General features: G+C 38.7%; 1 protein-coding gene and 2 long non-coding RNA genes across 3 annotated transcripts; 2 read left to right on the top strand and 1 right to left on the bottom strand.

Moving 5' to 3' along the window:
- The first annotated feature begins 1,680 nt into the window (after window positions 1-1,680).
- LOC148870817 (3beta,22alpha-dihydroxysteroid 3-dehydrogenase-like) lies at window positions 1,681-5,384 on the top strand. Its single transcript, XM_088969237.1, has 8 exons — window positions 1,681-2,567; window positions 3,056-3,205; window positions 3,290-3,541; window positions 4,229-4,324; window positions 4,423-4,501; window positions 4,626-4,735; window positions 4,834-4,970; window positions 5,076-5,384. The coding sequence occupies exons 1-8, from the start codon at window positions 2,043-2,045 to the stop codon at window positions 5,200-5,202; spliced, it is 1,476 nt and encodes a 491-aa protein (XP_088825363.1). The 5' UTR covers window positions 1,681-2,042; the 3' UTR covers window positions 5,203-5,384.
- Window positions 5,385-13,793: 8,409 nt separating this feature from the next.
- LOC148870816 (uncharacterized) lies at window positions 13,794-14,737 on the top strand. Its single transcript, XR_016106758.1, has 3 exons — window positions 13,794-14,037; window positions 14,103-14,221; window positions 14,351-14,737. It is a non-coding gene; the product is annotated as an uncharacterized LOC148870816 (long non-coding RNA).
- A 249-nt stretch (window positions 14,738-14,986) lies between these two features.
- Window positions 14,987-15,650, bottom strand: LOC148870815 (uncharacterized). Its single transcript, XR_016106759.1, has 2 exons — window positions 15,441-15,650; window positions 14,987-15,363 (listed from the first exon to the last, which is right to left on the bottom strand). It is a non-coding gene; the product is annotated as an uncharacterized LOC148870815 (long non-coding RNA).
- Between the last annotated feature and the right edge of the window lie 7,968 nt (window positions 15,651-23,618).

Genomic DNA, 23,618 nt, shown 5'->3' with positions numbered 1-23,618 from the left:
TGCGTGAACAAGAATGAGGACGTCATTGGAGGTTGTTTTTTAACAACAGAACTCCGTCTGGGTGCAAGAAAACGAACTTCATACCCCAATTCCTATTTCCCTTTTTTCTTTGGATCATGGAAATCAAAAATGAGTAGAGTTAATTTTAAGCAGAACAGGAATATTTTATAAGGTTGACCATCAAAAAATGAGCAAAGGAATCTTTTATCTGGGATTTAATTCGCTAATCAACAATTCAACTGAAAGCTCAGCTAAATCAACGAGCCATTTATTAAAGAATTAAACTCAAAATTTAGCTTCAAGTCCTTACTCCTTGGTTAAGATGTCAGCTTTATGTCACAGTGCCTTGGACCAGTTCTAGGGGAATTTCTTGCTTCTACAAAGTGGGTTTGACTTCTACCAATAAAGGATCTATGGCAACATAAACCGTCTGATCAGATGACCAAAACAACCCGATTAATCATCGGATTAATTAAATTACTGTGAATTGTCATGCTGGCATTATTTCTTGAGCGGGACCCAAACGTGAGGTGGGATCACACAAACCTGGACCGTCCATCGAACTTCTCTGTTTGGTACATATGTCATGTACTATGCGGTACGTGAATTTCTTCTTTTTTTTAAAGCCTGAGCCCAAGCCCGGCCCGACTATCGGGCCTACAATTTGGGCCCGAGCCCAGCCCTCATAAAAAGCCCGAAGTCCGAGCCTAGGCCCGGGCCCAAAATTTAGCCTATACTATTATTATTATTAATGTTGAAGCAGCTGAATAGAGAGAGATGGATTGAAATTATAAAGAAAAGAATAATATATATATTAAATTATAAATATATATTTTAATAAATATTATATTTATGTATATATTTTATATAATATATAAAATACATATTATATATTTTATAAAATATATAATACTGAGACAGGCCGGGCCGGGCTTTTTTGACAAATCCCGAGCCTGGCCCAAAACACAGTCGGGCATATTGTGTTAAGCCCGAGGTCAGGCCTGCGGGCCTAATTATATGACTAAGCCAAACTGGGGTGCGGGCCGGGCCGTCGGGCTACCCGGCCCAGGTCTAGTAGTGATAGAGTGAGAAAAAAAAAAGAAAAAAGGTTTATTTACTAGAATACTCTTATACTTTGATAGATTTATTTAAATTTATTATATAAATTTTATTTTACTAAAATAACCCTGCAAGTTACTTTTTATTTTATTAAAAAAGGGTTGGTCAATTTTTTGAAAAACATTTTCTTACACAAAGCCTTAAAAATCAGGGTAGATGTGATAAAAGAAAACATGCTTTTTTGATGTTTTCCTGTTTTTTTAATGGTGCTAGCAATTGAAAAAACACATGTCGCAATAACAATAATGGTATTAAATAGAAAACTTGAGAAAAACTTTTTTTTTTTTGAGAAAATGTTTATTAGAAAACAACATTGATTCTAAGCATCACCTTAATTAATCAAATTTTCACTAAGAAGTGTTTGTTTTGACGTCTAAAATTAAAATTAGTAACATGGTCTTCTAAACAGAATGCAAAATGTTCAAGGACATGAGCCCGTGATTTATTTTAAGTTTTTCTTTTCTTTTAATTAAATTTATTCAAATGGATGTTAGGATTAAAATTGTTATTTTCATCCGATGGAAAGTTTATTAAATGAAAAAATACGAATTATATGGTAGGTTTCGATAATTTATGAAACTATAAGGATATTTTAATAAATGGAAAAAGAAAAAGAAGAAAAAAAAAAAGAAAACATCAAAGCTTTCTCTTATCCTTAATCCTTATTTTCATACATTTGAGTTGGAAGAGCACAAACAGATACCGAAAAGGGTTATCAGATACTAAAACGAATGAGTTAAAATATATCCGACATTTATTTCCCTTCCACGCGTTCTCGTCTTCTTTAGATTTCCCTGCATATTTGCAGAGACCCCCCGTGCGCGCTTTCAAATCTTCACTCTGCGACTCACTGAAGTCTGAAGACTCTGAACCCCTTCTCTCTGTCTCTCTCTCTCTCTCTCTCTCTCTCTCTCTCTCTTTTCATGGAGTTTCTCTTACTCTGTTTCCTCATCTCTTCTTCTTCTCTGTATCTCCTCTTTCTCCTCCTCCGTTACTTCCGATTCAGACATCGAAAACTTGGCCTCCCGCCAGGGAACCTTGGTTTCCCACTCATCGGCGAGACCCTGCAACTCATCGCGGCCTACAAGACCGAGAACCCCGAACCGTTCATCGACGTGCGGGCGACTCGGTACGGGAACTTGTTCACGACTCATGTGTTCGGCGAGCCGACCGTGTTCTCAGCGGACCCGGAGGCGAATCGGTTCATACTGCAGAACGAAGGCAAGCTGTTCGAGTGCAGCTACCCGTCCTCCATCTCCAACCTCCTCGGGAAGCATTCTCTATTGCTAATGAAAGGAAGCCTCCATAAGCGGATGCATTCCCTCACCATGAGCTTCGCTAATTCCTCCATCATCAAGGACAATCTTCTTGTCGACATCGACCGGCTGGTTCGGCTCAACTTGGACTCCTGGACCGGCCATGTTTTCCTTCAAGAGGAAGCGAAGAAGGTGCGCTTTATGCTAACGGCTCATCTTAGCAGAATATACACCTCCCTCTCTCTCTGTCTCTGTTTCTGTCTCTTTCTCTCTGCATCTTTGTTGCGTCCCGATATTTTCCTCGTGTCACTTCTGATTCCGGCGCATGTTACCGAAACGAAACCGTAGAAACTTTCGAATTGTTCTGTTCTCTGTCTCTGCTAATTCTAGTGCAAGCTAGAAATCTAAAGCGAGCTTGTATTCCTGATCCGGTACATCCCGGCGCAAGTTAGTAAAAGGAAGAAGAAAAGGGAGCGACTTTTTCAGTGCAGAAACTTTCCTTGCTCCCCCTGAAATGTCTTCCGAAAAGGAAAAAGAAGAGATGTGTGCATGGGTCTTGTCTGCCTTGCTGTTTTTCTTTATCATTTTTTCCCTCAACGAGACCAATTTTGTTGCTTTTTTTCTCCCTTTTTCTTTTGAAGGCAAGTGTTTCTTTAACTGAAATAATTTGTATTTCGCAGATTACATTCAATTTGGCAGTGAAGCAGCTGATGAGCTTTGATCCAGGGGAATGGACTGAGAGCTTGAGAAAGGAGTACCTTCTCCTCATCGAGGGCTTCTTCTCCGTTCCCTTGCCTTTCTTCTTCAGCGCTTATGGCCGAGCTATCAAAGTAATTATTAACTCTGAACGACACTCTTCTAATTCCATTCCTTGGACTGTTGTGATAATTTGACATATACCCCATTTCTCGCAGGCCCGAAAGAAGGTGGCAGAGGCTCTCCGGTTGATCGTGGGGAAGAGGAGAAGGGAGAGCGAAGGAGGAGAAGTCAAGAAGAAAGACATGCTAGCAGCACTATTGGAAGGTGGGGAAGGCGGGTTCTCTGATGAGGAGATCGTCGACTTCCTGCTGGCTCTGCTCGTGGCGGGTTACGAGACCACCTCCACCATTATGACACTGGCGGTGAAGTTTCTCACTGAGACACCTGCCGCCTTGGCTCAGCTCATGGTGCGTTCTGTTTTTTCTGCCTGCGGACTCTGTTTCTGTTCCATATTCCTTCTTCTTCCCCCTCTCCTGGGGTTTTGTCGTCGAGTGAGGTTGTGGCTGTGGTCCATCCAGTTAAGCCGGACCAGAATTTCTCACTTGGTTTAATCTTTTAAACGGAGTAATTAATTCTCTTAGCAGCTCGAGCTGCTTCAGCCTACAGGGTTTCCTGGATGCGGCAGCCGGCAGGTAACCAGGGAAGCAGAGGCAGAGGCAGAGGCAGAAGTGTTTTGTCCAATCTCTGTTATTATCCCGTTTTATCAAAAAAAAAAAAAGAAAAAAAAAAAGAAATGTTTTGTCCAATTGAAGAAAATAAGAAGGAAGTTATAGTTGACCCATGCTGCCTTGGGAAGGATTCTCTCTGTCGCTGCTGCGCTTTTGATTGGATGGAGAGAATCGACCTCCCTGCTCCCTTCTCATCCCAAGTGGTCTCGTCCCTTTTTAGTATTTTAAGCATTTCGCCATACGTGGAATTTGTTTGTTTGTTCCAAGGAGAATTTTCTCAATCCAAGAAAAAGATTCTACTCAAAAACCATCACAGAGAGTCTCCTCTACTCTGTCTCTCTCTCCCATGCTCTTTTTCATCTGGTCGTGAAATGAAATCAAATGCCATCATCATCTTACGTGTGCCGGGGGATTCGCATTTTGCAGGAGGAGCACGACCAGATCAGGGCACGGAAGGAACGAAACTCAGAAGAAGAGAGCCTACAGTGGAACGATTATAAGTCCATGCCCTTCACTCAATGCGTAAGCTCTTCGTCGTGGGGCGTGGGGTTAATGAGTTATTGACTTTGTATTTGCTTAATTAATTAATTATGTTTACGTGTTTCAATTTGATTATTTAGGTGATTAACGAGACCTTACGTGTGGCAAACATCATTAGTGGTGTATTTAGGCGAGCAATGACGGATGTCAATATCAAGGGTCAGTTTGTTCTAACATTCTTACTTATTAATTAATGCCTAATTATTATTATCATTAATTTATTATTTATTTAACTGTTTAACTTTTTAAATTAATTAAAAATATATTATTTAATTATTATCAGGCTACACCATACCAAAGGGTTGGAAAGTTTTTGCATCATTTCGGGCTGTGCATCTGGACGTAAGCCACTATAAAGACGCTCGAACCTTTAATCCCTGGAGATGGCAGCAGGTCCCCACCTCTCTCCCTTTCTGTTGAATTCATTCATTTATTTTTTTCAATGAAACAATGAGAGAGACTTTGTAACTTAAAAAATATAATTGAAACAGAGTAATACGGGGGGAGCAGCAACAGCGACAGGGAATCTGTTTACGCCATTCGGCGGAGGCCCACGTCTTTGTCCTGGGTATGAGCTTGCTCGAGTCGAGATCTCAGTCTTCCTCCACCACCTTGTCACCCGCTTCAGGTATGATTTATACATGCACCAGGAAAAGAAAAAAGAAATTTTTTTGCCTTTCTGTTTCTGGGTTTTCACAAATTAACTTGTTAATTGCTAAACGATTGATTGTAGCTGGGATCCGGCCGACGAAGACAAACTGGTTTTCTTCCCGACCACCAGGACTCTCAAGCGATATCCAATCAACGTTCAGCGTAGAAGGAAAATTGCAGCAAGAACAGAAGAAAAAGACGAAAAATGAAGAAGAAGAAGAAGAAGAAGAAGAAGAAGAAAAGAGAAAAAACGTGAAATGTAAGAGAAGATAGAATAGGAAGGAAAATATCGGAATTCTAGAATATAGAAATAATGCTCTGTTGTAATTCTGGTTCCACCTTGATAAGAAAGAATAAAATAAGATAAGGTCTACGGTAGTAGAAAAAGAAATACAGAATCTATTTCATCTTTTTGACATGTTAGTCGTGCTCTCGACCATTCCTCTTTTCTTTCTTTCGTGTCCTTGGGGGTGTCCTCCTCGAGCCCCCAACCAGTCGCTCGACTGAGTTTCTCTTTACTTTTGGGGTATCGGATCTGGGATCTGGACATTTGTGAATTGTAATCCCTGTGTGCCCTCTTACTCTAATCGGATAGATCCGGAATTCAGATCTGGAGATCCGACAACGTCAACGGACAACGGTCCTAGGGGTGTAAGGCTGTAAGCAAGCCAAGCCTAACTCCCAAACTATTTGGATTCGGCTCGCTAAATACTCTAATTCAGCTCAAAGATTATTGAGTCGAATCGATTCGTCTTATAAGCTAAATTTATAAATTTTAATAGAAATTTATTTATAATTGATTCAAGTAACCCATAAGAATCGAATCGAATTGAGCTCTACTAGCATGTAAATATTGACTCGAATAGAATTCAGAGTATAAAACACAAAACTCGATCGAACGTGAATTGAATTTCAATCTCCGAGTTTTTTAGTCGAACTTGACCCAATTTGACTCGGCTAGATGGTCCCCACACCGGCCACCGAACAAGTATGAAGTATCCTATGTAAACAAATCCACCGAGGTATCCCCCACTCATTCTCATGGGATGGGGCCCCTTGGAGATCCGCGGCGATTGCATTATGAAGAGTACAATGGAATGGGGGCTCCCGAAGCGTGTTCACTCTGCTTGGAGGCTTGGAGCTGGACCAGCGATGAAGAAACAAATACTATAAAAAGTAGCGGGAGGCTTCAGGCCTGGATATGGGTCTGGCCCAGCCCATGTTGCTGTATGGATCAGACTTCAGACTTCAGAGCAGAGCAGGACGACCGACAATCAAAACAAGTAACAACCATAACCACATGCAAATTGTTGAGTGGGTAGGTGATATTCTTTCGCCACTTATTCCAATCCAGCTGGGTACTAGTCCAGTGAGTTGCTCACTTGCTCTGTCAATGTCTGTCAGGATATTAATTTGGGCCTGTGGACCATCACCTTGGGCTGAAACGCCTGGTTCAGTTCTGGTTGGATCGGGCCTCCGCTGTCCAGAATGCAGTGCGCTGTTGCAATCCCAGGCGTATATCCTTGGGTTAAGTATCCAACGGTTGGGATTCAACTTTCAACGTCTAACCAAACGAGTCAGACATGCACCGTGTTTGACTTCAGATCTACTACCAACAGTCTTTTTTGTTTTGTTTTGTTTTTTTTTTTTTGAATTTATAATGTATGTTAAATACGCCTGAGATATTCCCATATATGTTTAATACATATGAAAAATATATATAATAGGCATGAAATATATATAGAAAATATAAAACACGAAATTGAAATCAGATTTTTCGGTTTGATTACATTGGTATAATTTTTCAGTTTTTTAATTTCTGATGATCACCCCTAACACAAACCTCTAATCATAAATGAGATATTTGGGACTATAGTGACATGTTGGGGTGGAGTTGGGAGCGTTGTTTGGGTAGCAGATTCAAACCGAGGCTGTTTGGTGATGTATCATTAGGTTATTGGGGTTGTAGGCTTGTAGCGTGGAGTGAAAGTGATTTGCACGGTACACAATGAGTCTCGTTCTCTCGCTCTCTATCTCGTAGTCCACTCCGAGACACGAGGTCTGATACACACGTGTGCGACTGTGTGGTTTGTCGCAGCGGTACGATTTGACTTGCTCCACCTCCCAATGTGTTTCTGCTGCTCATGTACACGTGTGCACTGTGGTGGAAAGGTACAACCTAGCTTCCTTCCTCCTCTATTTCTCAGAGAGAGAGATCTGATGCCTGATGCCGGGGGGGGGGGGGGGGTACCGGGTACGGACACAAGGACGTTCACATGCGCTGACGTGGCCCGTTTTTGGTTGCATCCCAGCGGCATCGCTTTCTTCCATTTGGATTTTGGCCCGGACTCTTCCCCTTTCCGGTCCCCCCCCCCCCTCTCTCTCTCTCTCTCTCTCTCTCTCTCACACATCTGATTGATTGCGTACAATCTTGACTGCGAGTGGCCGAGTGGGGTCTTTGTCTCTTCCTTTCCTCTATCTAACTTGTATTATATCATTCCAACGCCACTACCACTCTTCTTTCTTCATGTCCAACGTCCAAGTTGCTGCCTGCCTCTGCTATTGTCATTCATTTAACAGTTACTTAACACACACACCCACAATCAGATGATGAAATGACCCTCTCCCCTCCTCCTATCTCTTTCCCCCTTTGGGAAACCACCAAAACCAAGGGGACGTTTACATTATTATTGTCCTCTTTCATCTGAACCCAGATTGATTATTTGCTCACTCAGGCTACAATTGAGGAGCTCTGTATAAGTTTCATTCATCTTTTTTTTTTCTCTAGTTTCTTTTCTAAATTCTCGAGTAGCTTTTTTAACACTAGATAGAGTTTAATCTTCTGAGCAAATATATGTAGTTGGGATCATTTTGGGCTGTCAATGGTGTTCATTTGCCAATATTAGAATTCAATCCAAAGAAGGCTAGCTGTTTGGTTTGGCAGAAGATAAGAGAGATGATAAATTTGAGGGGAGATTTCTCAAGTAATTCCATATTTATACTGTAGTGGCAAACAATAGAGAAATAGAAGAAACACAAACACAAAAATGGAGTTACTCAAGAGAAATTAGGGATTAAACGTAGTTCAGCCTCTAGCATTTGCCCACAAGTGAGAAAGAGCAGAAAATATACTGTTAGAGAATAAAAGCCTAGTTCAAAAACCTTACCAAACAGCTGAAGTTTTTAAGTTGAAAGATTCTTTGAGATTTTTTAAGACCTATTTGATCAAATGATTTAGTATTCGATCTTTACCGCGATGATTCTTTGAAATCTACTATATACATCAATTTAAATCACAATTCAACATATAGCAATATCTGCATAAAGTCAATAAGTTTATATTATTCAAATTGATTTGAGATGATACCTAAGTTGATATTATGCCAAAGGCTCCCATATTGTCGAATTCCCTCATTTTTCAAACTTCAATTTCTAGAGGTTTCAGCCACCACCGATAAGGTGATGGTAGCCCCTACAAGCGAAGACAAAAGATTACAGTAGAATGGTATTTAGTCATGGGTTGTGAGAGTCCTCCAGTGATGCAACCCTTTTAAGCATAAAAGGGCAACCTAAGTCATCCCAACCTAGATAGCTGCTCTAGCTATCAGGATGCCATCATGCACCAGAAAAGTGGATCTTGATGTTGTCCTAGAAACCAAATAATAATCCAGCCCTAGCTCTAGCTAAGGCAGAAAACAGAGAATTTTAGATTTTTGAAGTTAGGGATTCATTGGATATATTTGCTGGGGCAGGGCATTCATTATATAGCCAGTATCCTAGGCTCTTGTCTGGTACGGGCGGGGTTAAGCTACATTCATTCTTCTTTGCTATAATCCATTGAACTCATTTGTTTTTTAGGTAATACAATTATCGGGTCAGTACTGGTGAGTAGGGACTGGATGGGTGGAAACAGTTCAGATTGTGTCTAGGGTTGTTTAACTGTTAGTGGCAGATCTGGACTCACATGTGAGGAGGCCCTGTTGGTCAGAGGCTCAGGGCCTGGAGTTCCATGGGGTTGATCCTACTGTGGAGTGATCATGGAGAATAGCTACAGATGCAAGCAGAGATGGTTGTGGCTGATTTTGGAAAGAGAGAGAGAGAGAGAGTGAGTCTGTGAATAAGAGAATTTTCAGCCTCAAAGTTGTTTACTAAGACTGTGTTTGGTTTGAAAGAAAACAAGGGAAATGGTGCCCCCATATTTCTATTCATATTCACCCAACTGTATATGTGAAATAATATTGGTTGTATTGTGGTCATCAATATTTATAATATATGGCTGAATGAGCATGACCAACAATGTATTGTGATCAGCAGATTCGAATTTCCTTTTTTCTTTTCTTCTTTTAAACCAAACATAACCTAAGAGATTGTGTTTCCCACAGTCCAATTAAACGCAATAACATCAAATAGGTTTATGATAGTGTTGTAGTGGCTAAATTGAATGACTTATTGCTTTGTCCTTTACCAATGATAGATGCATCAAGTCTATTCCTACGTCGGCTCTAGATTTCCAACATTTTTATCCTACACTAAGCAATCACAATGTGACAGGTCTTCGGTCTTCATATAATGTAGCACTTTGCCAACACTGATTGCTTAGTGCAAGAAGTGCAATCAGTGTAAGCAGAATAGAAAATCTGGACTCTTCTCTGAGCTTTCTCCTTTATAGAACAATTGGTGGTTTTAGAGCTTCTCCGATGTCCCACTGAAAACCGACATGAATCTCTCTCTCTCTCTCTCTCTCTCTCTCTCTCTCCATTATATATTCTTTGCATTTTGTATTACTGAGTTGCGAGTTTGGTGTAATTCAAGTTAATTTACTTGTATTGCACCAAATTTCACCCAGCAGAAGCAAAATTCTAATTAAAAACAATGTTCCAAACAAACGCTTCAGCCGATAAATTGCTCTTCCTTCTTACATTTATTTTCTTATCCTTCTAAACGTTACAGTAGCATCCTACACCACGTACAACAAGAGGTCATAATAGGTCGCAACACTAATGATATTCAATTCAACTTTATGTTTCTCCTTTTTTTCTTTTACAAACGAAACACAAACAGGGCCTAAAGCCCATTCAACTTCATATTGAGTTTGGGGATTATATTGAGTTGAAGAAGCATGACATTGACCAGAGGATGATTTTAACCAGACCTGACAATCAGGTCAACAGGTTGACCCATGACCCAATTTAACCCAAACCAACCCAGGGTTGAACCAGAACATGTAGTTAAATATGAGACCCTAGCCCTATGTTTTCGGGCTTTATGACAGATCGGGATTAAATTGAGCCTACAGGCTATTCCTCTTTATCGTTCCCTTAATTTGCTTATTTAAAATTAGGTTTTCCATTGTTTTAACATATAGCAACACCACAATGAGGGCATCTAATTAATTATAAGAGTAGGTAGCTAATATACGTGGAATGCTTCATAATTGCCACCAGTGAAATTCACTGAATGAGTCCAACTGTAAAGCGACGAACACATAGCTCCATGATCAACATTCATTCCTCTTACATGCTCAATGTATATAAACAGGTATCTAAAGGTATCAATTGTACAGAGAAATGATACTTTGATGGTATTGAAGGCTATCACAACTTGATGCTTTCAACTTTTCATGTTCTTGTGAGTATATTCCATTTATCGATCTTTTATTTCTATAGCAAACAGTGTGGGTAGCTTCAATTAACAACTACTTTGATTCAAAAACAAAATAGGTTGTCTGGTCCTCCAAGTGCAAGGCACATGGAGGATGCAACCAGTGATTCAATAATGGAGGAGGATCAAATTGATCTTGATAATTAATGAATTGTGACTTAGTGTTTAACATGTTTGAACTCTCTCTCTCTCTCTCTCTCTCTCTCTCTCAAATAGCTTACTGATCTCAAGCAAGACTACTAATTGAACATTTGTCCCATGTAACTTGAGTAATAAATCCAACCAGCCTTATTGGATGTTTTCAAATGGATATATGCCTTGACATTTGGCCACTTGAATCTTGACAACATTGGTTTTAATTTGTTGGAAAGTTCTTTCAAAAATCCATCCAATTACATTCAAATTGGCCAACTTGTGTTGATTTTTGAAGGAGCCTCGACATGCCTGTTTTTGTCCAATCTGCTTGCAACCTTTTAAACCCTGATTTCCACATTTTTTTTCTTTCTTTTTGTGCTTTACCAATTGGTTATTTCTATTAGAACTTGAGCAATCGACCCCACTGGCAAAACTAGGTACTTAAAGGGTATGAGTATATTAATAAATTGGAGCTTGGTTAGGTTGGAGAGCCTCAGTTGATAGAAGCTGATGAATGTATTTGATAATTAGGTGAGGATTAGAAATGCAAAATCTATCATTCAAGTAAAATAAAAAGATGAAAATGCAGTTTTTAATTCCAAATTTTCTGATAGACACTGATGAGAACAGTAGCATACATTAAACCGAACTTTAGAAGGTATGTGCTAGCTGCTCATCACAATGTTACACAATTTTGCACAGTTTAGGACTTAGGTTGTATTTGGTACCATTGTTCTTTCTACCTTTAATTATAAAATTAGCAATTCCCAATACATGCATTTTTCTAGTTGAAGTGATTCTTATATATGATGTGACATTATATATTTTTTATCAATTTAAAACGTTTGATCATAGTTACCTGGGGTCTGGGAGGTAGGGGTGAGCATTATTCAGTTAAAACTGAAATACCAAATCAAAAATTTTGGTTTTGGTTTTTTCGGTTTTTGGATAATTTGGCTTGGTTAGTTCGGCTTTTAGGAATTTCAGTTTTTGGTTTCGGTTTTCAGAGTTAGGAATTCGATTAACCAAAAATACCGAATTAGCTAAAATTCATTATATAATATATAATATATAATATACAATATATCATTTAATATATAATATTTTATATATTAAAAATTAAATTCTGTTTTTAACCAAAATAACCGAAAATTAAATAAAAAAATTTGGTTTCAATTATTCGGTTTTCTTATAATACGGTTTTAGTTTAGTTTTCATTTTTTTTTATTTCAGTTTTTAAAATTTTGATTTATTCGATTCGTTTTTAATCAAATAAAACTGAATGTTAACCCTTACCGGAAGGGGTGGATTAGAATGAAAAAACTTTTGGCCTTTTTTATACAAGCATTTATGCAGGTAAATAACTTACCACCGAATGAAATGACCGAGAGGAGCCGAAATGTTTAATATTGATATGTTTATTGATAGCTTCATTACATAAACCTTTTTTTTTTTTTGGTATTTGGTGATATTTCCCAAATCCTCGAAGGGGCTGTTGAATAGCGCAGCACCACAGGATCGAAAATCAGCTAACGTACTAACTGAGCCACCCTTCAGTTAGCCATTACATAAACCCATTTCCTTCATTCACATGGATGAGATCGAACAGTTTGTTCAAAAGTGAAGTTACTTTGCACAAATAGTTGTGTTCTGGGCTTGTACTTTTTGTTTTCATGAGTTCAGGGTGGGGAGAGGAACTGAGGCCCCGTTTGGTTTGCAGGAATAAGGGTCTAGAACCGGAATTATAATGGGTTTCAATTGTTTAATTGGGTAGAATTGGAATCTCATTTCCATTCTGGAATAGCATTCTCCTATTTGAGGTAATGACCATTCCCTGCCCCTTCTTTTGGAATGAAATTCCATTCTTGCTGATTTTAGTTTTCATTTTCATTCATATCTGAACCAATAAGAACAGATCATTCCAATTCCAATTCCAAAGAACTTTAATTCTAATTCTGATTCTAACTACGAACCAAAGAGACCTTGAGACTTCTTTTGACAATGATGTTGATAAGAGGAAAATATTTTTCCATTTCTGCTCATCCAATCTCCCACATCATCTGATTCGTCAAAAACATTTTAGAATGCCTATTTTCTTTAAAAATATTTGAGAAAAAGTAACTATCGAGTTTTTAGAACCAAAAGATGGACCTGGCTTAGTGGCTTTTGATTTATCCATGGCTACAATAGGTAGCAAACAGCGCTAGGCACACTACAGTTTTCTGACATCTGACCTTTAACATTGAGGAGTTTTTTTAGAAAATAATGTATATACTTGGCACTGATGCTGCAGATACAACACCTTTTTCTCAGAAAATGGTACTGCTGATGTGTGAGTTGGAAGTACCATTTTCTGAAAAAATGGCGTCTTTTTTTTTTTGTTTGGAAACATTGCTGCTAGATAGGACGTATCCTAAAGCAACAGCAACATTTTATGTTTGGTACCAATACTTTAGGAAACATTTTCAGCACCGATACCTATTATCCAGTGCCAGATCATGTCCTTGTCACTACCACTTCATGTCTCTATTGGCAGCGACGAGCTGTAACTCCAAGAAACACCAAATTTGACATTGCTCTAAGCCACACTTTCCCGATTTTCAAGGCATTACTTAGAGTACCATTTTTTATGAAAAAACAATTTCAAACAAATAAGCATTTCTTGGAATACCGTTTTTTCAACGTGGCACTGATATATCACCATTTTCTGAACAATGGCATCAATGCCAAACGGATGCAATATGTACAAGTGCATGTTTCTTACGTGCTAGGAAAGATGGTAGAAAACCGTAATGTGCCTAGCCTTGTATGCTACAAAATTAAAGATCCAGCTCTAACCATAATGTGAGAATCACTTATAAGAAATGAATCCCCGTAGTCTACAACAAAATCGGCTAAGCAACCTATCACGAGTGAACATGCCAATGTTTCACACACATGGCCCACATGGGTGATGGTACCCCACCTTCCTAATACCATCTAATTGGGGTGCGCATCTGCCCCCACCACCACCACCACATACTCGCCCCCCAAAAACGTCCCACAAAACCAAATGTGCGGAACCCATTCCACGCCGTGAAATGCACCCCCGTTAATTCCTCTCTTGCCCAAAAGTATTTCTTCTCCCATACTCCTCCATTCTACTTCGAACTGAAACTATTGGTGCCAGACACCTTTCGTGACCCACTCACCGGAGATTAATCCGGTCGTGTTCCGCCGGCCGACACCGATGGCCATACCGGCAAGAGGTAAGTACTCTGTAAGCTTTTCTCATTTCTTTTTTTTTTTCTCATTCGTTTTCTAACATTCAAAGATCTGAACCTGCCGGAGTGGGAGCCCCCTGACGCCGTTTGAAACCCTTGACATCTCTGGAATTCAAAAGCCCTCCAAAATTCGAAGCTCTCCGGTCATAAGCAATTAAAATTCATAATGGTAAACAATTAAACTTCATAATGGTAAACAGTAGTTTGGAAGGAAACATAACTGCCATGCTATGAACTGTTGGTGTGTTTCAACACTTTGACTGTAAGAGGATATGGCTGACAATTTGTGTTGATGCAGCATGGAGCAATCTATGTCAAATGAAGTTTGGGAGCAGGATTATAAACAGAGAAGCCAGAGGTCTGAGTTCTTTCAGCAGTTGGTCCTATCAACCATTTTCTAAAACTCTCTGCAACTTGAGCGCGTTATCAGAAAAAGTACCAAAGAAATGCAATGATATCTTCGAAGCACCTTGTTTATTGCTCATGTATGCATTTAGGTAGCTGCTATGTCTAGAAGAGGGATTTTGGTAATAACCAAAGACCAGCAGTATTTCTACTATTGTAGCAAGGCAATGTATATTTATCTGTATGTCTGTAGTGGCAGGAGTCATAGTGTTGTGTAGCAAGTACTCAGTAGATTTATACTCTCATCAGCACTGATGCTCCTTTAAATCTTTGCTTTCAATTGCTGCTACATGATCTCTGCAGATATGGCTTCCAGGTCTAAGGCTGCATTTGGCATTCCTTGTTTTAAGGACTCATTTTTGTGGTTAAAATGCCCCCAACGCCAAAAAGAGGTAAGTCCTTGAAATAAGGAAAGGCAAATGAAGCCTAAGACTTGAAAAATTTTACCATTGCTGAAACCAACTGCCTCTTCCGGGAGAGAGAGAGAGATGGTATTACAGTGTAGATACTAATAAAGAGAAACGGAATATTGACAAAGAACCTTTAATATTTCATGAGAAAATACATGACAATCATTACAAAGGGAATTATGATCAAATTCATTTGTCGCAATTGATCTCTCAGTTCAGCAGCGTCCTCTCCTTCTGCTCCACCACTGGATCGGAAGCTAGTACTGGTGGTGCAGCAATAGCAATATAATCTTGTCTTCTTTTCTTTCTCTTGTAAACGAAGCCATCGTTGTTGCATAGCTCCCACTCCGCCTCCCAGGCTATTCCAGCCGTGGCCAAGTGCCTCAAGTCAAAACTCAAATTCCGGAGAGTTTCGAATTTTGGAGGGCTTTCGAATTCCAAGGGTGTCATGGGTTTGAAATGGCGTCAAGAAGCTCCCACTCCGGTGGGTTCAGATCTGTGAACGTTAGAAGACGAATGAGAAAAAACCAAAAAAAATATATAAGAAATGAGAAAAACTTACAGAGTACTTACCTCCTATCGGTATGGCCGTCGGCGTCGGCCGACAGAACTCGACCGGGTTACTCTCCAGTGAGTGGGTTACAAAAGGGAGCCAGCGCCAAGAGTTTCAGTTCGAAGTAGAATGGACGAGTATGGGAAAAGAAACGCTTTTGGGCAAGAGAGAAATTAACGGAGGTGCATTTCACGGCGTGAAATGGGTTCCGCATGCGTCTCAATTAATGTGCGTGTGACGCATCGTGTTCCGGTTTTGTGGGACGTTTTTGGGGGGCAGATGCGAACCCATTTAATTGTCCATGTAGAGGATTAGGCTCAATTTGGAAGAAACATAAATTCAAATATATAGAGTACAAAACCTTATATTTTGTAATATTGTGTATGTATTTACACTATACATATTTGTATAGTATACAATGTGATGATTCTAACCATCAAATTGTGATGGATACTAGAAACCAATGTTTTAAAAATTGACCTAGAGGTCAAACCATTTTTGCCACTAGGTCACGGGCCGGTCATCGGTTCAATCGGCTGGGTCGAATGGTTCATATTGTGCCATCTCATTGCATGTATGCAATATATATATATATGTGTGTGTGTGTGTGTGTGTGTGCATATAAATATATATACATCTTAGTGATAAATAATGTTTTAAATATGTTATATGTATTATTTTACAGTTAATTTATATTTTTTAATTCAGTTTTTTATTTTGTATTTATAAAAAATATTAAAATTTGCAATTTGAGACCAAAAAGGGGTTTTATTGTGAAAATACTGAGGCAAGGCACCTATGGCTTCTTGGTACACATAGATCTCGAAAAATTACCTAAAATAATAAAAAAAAAATCACCTCTATCAAACATTGGAGTGTAAAGTTATGGCCTCCAAAAATATTACATTCATTAAGTGTGCAACCCACGACTCAGTCACCTGGTCGAATAAGAACAGTTGAATTGGCAAGGTCAAACAATTCTTAACCAAGTCACGGATTTAACTATTTAATAGGTCTTGACTAAACCGAACCCAGAATCCTGACTTGGACGACATTCGAACAGTTTGACCGACCGAATCAACAACGGGTTAAATGCATTGCCAGACAACCTTGCGAAAGAAACCGAAATTTCTTCGACGTGATTCTTGCAATCTTTTGTTTCTACTTATTTTTCAGATATATATACTCTCACAGTCTCCCGGGAAAATAAATAGAAGCCTATGCAGCCTTCTGATCGAATGGAAACCAAAATTTATTCAACGTGATTTTTGCAAGATTTTCATCTCTATATCTCTTTTTCACAAGCGATAGGACACCAACATACTTTATCCAGTACCATTCAAAAGTTAAAAAGTAATAAGGGATATGCTTTTGCTTTAATATTACCATAATGTCACTTTCACCGAACAGATTTAAGTAAGGTTTGTTTAATGCTTTTCTTTTAGGAGATAACACAGTCGATTAGAGAATGATTAGTGTAATTGAATAAAAACCTCAAATTTGGCAAGATGTGTTGCATTTTAATCTTATTAGACATTAAATTTAATGGGGTTTGATTGATCAATTATATAAAAATATATATGTACATATTTTGGAAAATAGTTTATTTTTTTTATTCAATTTATCCCATATTAGAAAATTACTGAATTTGTTTTGAATTTTTAAATAGTAGTTATAGCTTTTTTACAACCCTTAGAAATATAAGATAAGAGTATAGAGGCTTGTACGCGCAACACATGTGCATGTGTGTTTGCAACACAATAAGACACTTTAGAGGCACACTTTGCTTGCACCTGCATTTTTCGCTTAAGGCGACTTTAACTTTTGATGTGAGGCTGACCATTGGTGTTTTAATAGCCACGATTTGATTGGGTGTGACTAAAAGACACTATTCAAAGTTAATAATTATTAACTCTTAATTACTTTTTTAACAATCACAATATTTGCAATTATGACTGTTTAAGGAGCATTTTTGAATCAACACTTTCCTCTGTTCCATGACTTCAGAAATTATTTAATGAGTGTGAATCAAGCAAATGAACACACAAGCTTTTCGGAAATTCATTCTTGTCTCTCTTAGTTTGATCTACTACTGTCTCACAAAAGGCCTCTTCAAAGACTCTTCAATTTTGTTGGTTATATATTCTCGCTCAAGACTCTATTGTATCTTGTAAACAAATTTACCTGTAACGCAACAACAAACTTAATAAAACTAAATATGAACAAATAACGTTTTAAAGACCATGTTTTTAAACATGCTTTAGAGACCTCCAAGTTTCCATGACCACAATTCCCAATAAGATATAACAATGGAGAGACACCTTGCAAGTTGCAAGACAAAAAGGAAGAGCTTAGGCTGTACTAAGGAAAAAAAGGGAAAGACAAGAAAATCCTATAAAGTGGATTGTGTCCAGACTCCAGACCACATGCACGATTACAAGCAATGCAACCAAACACAAATCCTCAGGACTATTGGTCAGCAAGTTCAACCCAATCAAAGAAATTGAGAGTGAGAGAGAGAAATTAAAGAAATTGTGGTTCCTTTCTTATATTTCACAAATTTTAAGTAGGAGTTTTCACGGTCTGATTTGGTGCGGTTTGAAAAATACCTCAGATCAAATTGGTAATGGTTTGAGAAACTTTTAGATCAAACCAAATAATTTTGATATGGAAATCAAACCAGATAAAACCATTTTATTGCAATTCGGTACAGTTCCTAACATGGTTTGGGCCTTGCATTGTTCTATTAGTGTTAACCCAATTAAAAGGCCCAGATAACACCCTTACCCTCCCAAGTTTTCTTTAGAGAGAGGAAAATCGAATCAAACTACAAATTAGATTTTATTTGATTCAGCTTTGTGATTTGAACCGTACAATGAACACTCTAATTTAAAGTCTTATTATTAGGGTCACGGCCAGGCCATTATCCACAATACTCCTATCCATGGGTGACCTACAACCATTAATTCAACACAATATACATATTCATTCCATTAGTGCATGTCATGAGTCCGGACCTCTCTCTACTTATTTCTCCTTTCTCATGTTAATTCCCATAAATTCATCTAGTTAACTGAGTTAATTAATTAGTAGACGAGATGAGTCTTCTTCAGAAACAATATTGCTACTTATTAGCTTGCTAGGTAACATCTTGTATATTGTGTTGGCTAGTGATGATTATGCGCCAAAAGCACAATGGGCCCTACACACCAAACTACACGTGTGAATTGAAACATACAGAATCTTGGAACACTGAGTGTTCATAACAGATTCATACTGCTAACACAAAAACTTTTTTGGTTGAGAGAGGGTGAGTTGGTGAGTTGAGAATAATTCTAATAATAATACACGTACCGAAGGTTTAAATCATGACCCAAAGAAGAAAGGAAAAAAGGAAACGTATCATCAATGTGGGTTGGGTTTGGTGAACTGAAGTGTGGAGGTTGGGGTGCAGAGATCACTTTTCTTCTTTCTCTCTTTGGGCTTTTGAGGTTTTCAATCCACTCGAGTTTGTCCCCTGGATCGACCGAGTGACCAGCGCTTACCCGCTTTTGGGTGACATATCCCCGACATTGACACGTTCAAAGCTTTTGCTGATACATGTGCCACGTCCCAATTTGGAAGAGCAATTCTTTTATGTCATCTCAATAATATTTGTGTGGCATTACTATATTGCTATTAGCATATGTCCCGCTTCCTTATACACCCATTATTATCATCACTTACAACTCTACCCATCAGAAAGCAGTTTGGACAAGCAAAAGCTTCTTCGTCTCAGTTTACTTCCCTTAAAGATCATACAGAAAAGACTAAGGCATGCACGCAAGTGTGTGGGTGTGTGTAGGAGAGAGAGACCCTTTTAATTAAGCTTGGTCTTAGAGAGAGACCCTTTTAAGCTTGGTCTTAAGAGAGAGAGAGAGAAACCCTTTTAAGCTTGATCATAGAGAGAAACCCTTTTAAGCTTGATCATATATATATAGAGAGAGAGAACCTTTTAAGCTTGATCTTAGAGAGCTAGAGATCCTTTTAAGCTTGGTCTTAGAGAGAGAGACCTTTTTAAGCTTGATATTAGAGAGAGAGACCCACCCTTTTAAGCTTGATCATAGAAAGAGAGACCCTTTTAAACTTGATCTTAGATAGAGAGATATACCCCTTTAAGCTTTATCTTAGAGAGAGAGAGAACCCTTTTAAGCTTGATCTTAGGCCAAGATGTGCTCCTGTTTTTATCTTGACTTTGTGCTCATAACTAAGTGGAAACACGAAATGAGGTGAAAGAATCGAGAACTGTACATTTGCTGCTAATGGTCCCCCTTCATTATGATGAGCTTGTCACAGAAGATGGATGCATTCAACCATGTTTATGTTCATGATCTTAAATGCAGATATGATCTGAACATTCAGACTTTGCAGGCAACATTTTTCCAAAGAGAACACTCTTTGGTGGACACTGGACAGGGGGGTGCTTGGTCGTACGAGCAGAGAGTCTCATCAGATTTAACAGGGGCTCACTCTCTTGACTCACCCCTTTAATTTGTCTCCTCCGGAATTAATGAAGTGGCTCCCTTGCATGCTTGTGGCCAATACATCATTGAACTGCAGAGTTGAAACTTCTGCTACACAAGATCATCACTACCACCATTCCTGAATTTACACCCTTCCACTCTCCAGAAATACATCCTTTCTGGGCCCAACCTCAACTCTCTTCCATGCACTCGTCTCCCTCCCAGTCTTCTAGGAAGTTGTTGGGTCCCTTTCGGAAGTCCAACGTGGAACAGATATATCAGTTCGGCATCCCACAACGTCCCACAGTACACCCCAGCCGTGTATTAGGAATATCTCCCGTTGGTGTTAGTGGATATATGCACCACACAGAGGCTAGGGTTTGACTGAGCCCGTAGAAATCATTTCTTGCTTGAGATTGTATCTCTCTAGGCCACAGGTGCATCATACATGGAGTGGAGTCAGCGGTCAGCTACCTGTAACCTATTTATAAACTAGCCCACTACTACAGAAGGACAGGTGGGTTAACTTTGGGCCGTGCGACCCCAGCCCAGATAAAGAAGGAGAGAGTCATTTTCTTTTGATAACCACTAACCAGAAGGATTAAATTAAACGAATGGAGCATTTACATGGTCCTTAACATTTGGTAGCCAAGCAGCCAAGCTGGATAGTGATCAAAAGAAAGAAAATTATCAGCATGACTCTTTGAAGCTTGAGCTACAAAGTGTGCACAAGTATTATTATCAAAAGCCGTCCAGGACGTTCCGGTAGTCAGAGCAGATGACAATATGAATATGATCATTACTGATCTGAGATGCAAATTGAGCTCCCTGAAAAGGAGAGTCATTTACATCATACAATAGTTACATACTCTGGTATGAATAGTGTGTTCGTTTATTGAAAAGGGACGGTCTATTGAATAGTGAAATGTTGAATCAGGGCAGTAAATCGATAGACCAATTAAAATTTTCCACCTGTATGTTATCTGTAGCATTGGGGTCCACCATTTTTGGGTTTCATCGTTGAGGTTTATTGCAATTAGGTCATGTTTGGCATCGATGCTGATTCTTTCTTATTTTACAAAAATCAGCTGATTTCTCCTTATTTTTCAAAAATCGGTGATTATTCAAAATTCGGTAAATTTTGTTATTTGGTATCATTTCTCTCATATGTCATTTTTTGAGAAATTGGCTTTGAGTCTGTTTGGTACTGATTTCCAAGGGCCCATTAGTTATGTATTAGAGTTATTATTCAATGCCATGTTGGATGTCATGGCATCCTCAGAAAATCGGAATCAGCTAGAAATCAGGAAATCACCAGAAAAGGTGATCCTTGAAAAGGACTGTTTTCAAGAATCGATTTTTGGCCAATTTCCTGGAAATCACCAATATCAGCCAACCAAACAGAAACTTCTATACCTATTTCTCTAACGCTGACATGGCAGTGATTTTCAAGAAATCATCATTGATGCCAAACATCACCTAGTGTTTCTTGCAATGATGCCTCATTTTTTGTTTGGTTGAACCTTGAACGGTTTATTAGGATAATGGCTGTATCTGGTGGTTTTGTAAAAATATTTAGGAGTGGAAGTGTGAGAGTTAACTAATTCAATTGTAATCACTTTTTGGTATTAGTGGGTACTATGAAAAAGAATGATTTCAGAACATGGCATTTATTTGAATAAGTATTAGTTAGTTGGGTAAATAACTCCCCCTAGAAAAAATTCTTTACTCATGAAGAGACAACATTATCGTTTCAATAATAACAATTTTATAGATAAAATAGTCATTGCTTAAGATTATCTAATAAACGAAAGAACACTGGTAAATACATTTATTCAGGTAAGTGTTTTCCAAAAAAAACATTTGCTCAAATAAGTGCATTTACTTAGACAATTGGCCTTCTCAAAAACAAAGCCTTATTGGGGAAACGTCAAAGTGACATTTTCTCAATAATCTTATATTACTACTATTTTAAGCTTTTTGGAGGCTCTCCCATACAGCGATTTTTCATAAAATTTGGTTTTGATTTTTAATGGTCTAGGATTTTTTTTCTGTTTTTCTTTTTTGTTTTGTTGGGTAGGGATTTTTTTTTTCTTTCTTTCAAAATTGTTTTGCATTTGTAGTCATCGCCATTTGGTACTGTAATTTATCATTGGAATTTGATTCATAGTAGGGGTGTCAATGGGGTGTCAATTGGACTGGATTTAGTCCAATCCGATCCTGTCCAATGTGAGTCCATTATACATGCACTAGGTCCAATCCAATCCAATGAATGTTTTGGACCAATTTGGACCGGTCCAATTCAATGACTGGACCATCCAATCTATTCAAATTCATTTTGATTTAGATTGGTTTCAACCCAAACCCGTGAAGGGATAGGAAATCCATCATATGGACGCCCAAAGATTGTAGAATAAGGGGGCGAATTTCAAAAAAAAATTCTCTCACTTCAACTGGGAATCGAATTCCCTATTTAGAAAATCATATTTTCAATGATCATTCTTGAACCATAAACTGAACCAGATCTGAACCAAAAGGAGTAGGAAGAGATAATACCTAATACAGAAAAATAATATCTCTCAATGGAGGTGTTCACGCCCAAAGAATGATCCAAAATCTGCTCCCACTGAAGATGGCGCAGTGTAGGGTGGAGCAGAATCAGCAATGCTCCTCCAAAAGAACTTGATCATTCTAAAGAATCACCTAGACGGCTTGTGAATACAACTCCCATCAATCTTTTCTCCAAAAGATTGGAACCAAGATCCAATCTTGATTTCTTCCAAGAACTGGAGATCGAACTACTGTAGGCGGCGGCTGCAGGAAGGATGTGGCAAGAGAGTATTTGCAGAATGCAGATTCTCTCTTGTGTGATTTCAGCTCTGAAGGCAAGACTATCCGTTGCTTGCTTGTGATTGTGTGATGTGTCTAAAGGCTGCCGCCCCCTCTTTCTTTTATAGACTTAAAGGGATCAGTTCCTAATCCCATTAGGAGTTGCTAACCCAAATCATATCTGGATTATAAGTCTCTTTAAGATAAGGGATAACCCTTATCTTATCTGCATATTAGATCAGCCATCTCCTAATCTAATTAGGAAGTTTCCAGATCTAAATCTTATTTAGATCTTGGACTCTCTAAGTGGATAGGGTGTGGGCCCAATCCTATCAGCTGATCCATCTCAGAATTCGCCCCTTAAGTGACTAATCAAATTAGCCCAGTTCGAAATGGGCTCAAGGCCCATTTAAGTTTATGTATTCATTTTGCCTTCCAAACTGTTGTCTAGTTGGGCTTCCTTGTATGGCGTGGGACCCAAACATTGATCTACACATCAGCCACATGGGTTCAGCCCAGCCTTTGTTATAAGGACTGGCTGAATACACTGTTATGGATAGTGCACCCCCTGAAACCCATCAAATAGGCTCTATGGGCCCAACACTTACCCTAAGTGATCCCTGGGCCAAGCCACCTTGTAACACTTAGGGACTGTGGGCAGATGCAAGATTAGCCCATCAGGTATTATCCTCAATGGTCTTACACTTAACCTCTCAGCCCATAATGATCAAACACTGTCCCACAAGAGAGGACCTCTCCCTCAGCTGCAAGGAACAGTGTTGCACTCTCTCTTCTATGGATCCTAAGAATTAAAACCTTTTACAAATCATTTTGAAACCATAATATATATACTTTTATATCTCATAT

This window comes from Nelumbo lutea, chromosome 2 (assembly GCF_056320005.1).
Source record: "Nelumbo lutea isolate HS-2025 chromosome 2, American lotus-T2T, whole genome shotgun sequence".
Classification (NCBI taxonomy): domain Eukaryota; kingdom Viridiplantae; phylum Streptophyta; class Magnoliopsida; order Proteales; family Nelumbonaceae; genus Nelumbo; species Nelumbo lutea.
This window is presented reverse-complemented; position numbering and strand designations above follow the sequence as displayed.

Bases quoted from the DNA above. Each gene is read 5' to 3' on its own strand.
- LOC148870817 (XM_088969237.1), top strand. From the start codon at position 2,043: ATGGAGTTTCTCTTACTCTGTTTCCTCATCTCTTCTTCTTCTCTGTAT. The intron at 3,206-3,289 runs GTAATTATTAAC...CATTTCTCGCAG, and splicing joins CTTATGGCCGAGCTATCAAA to GCCCGAAAGAAGGTGGCAGA. The intron at 4,971-5,075 runs GTATGATTTATA...GATTGATTGTAG, and splicing joins CACCTTGTCACCCGCTTCAG to CTGGGATCCGGCCGACGAAG.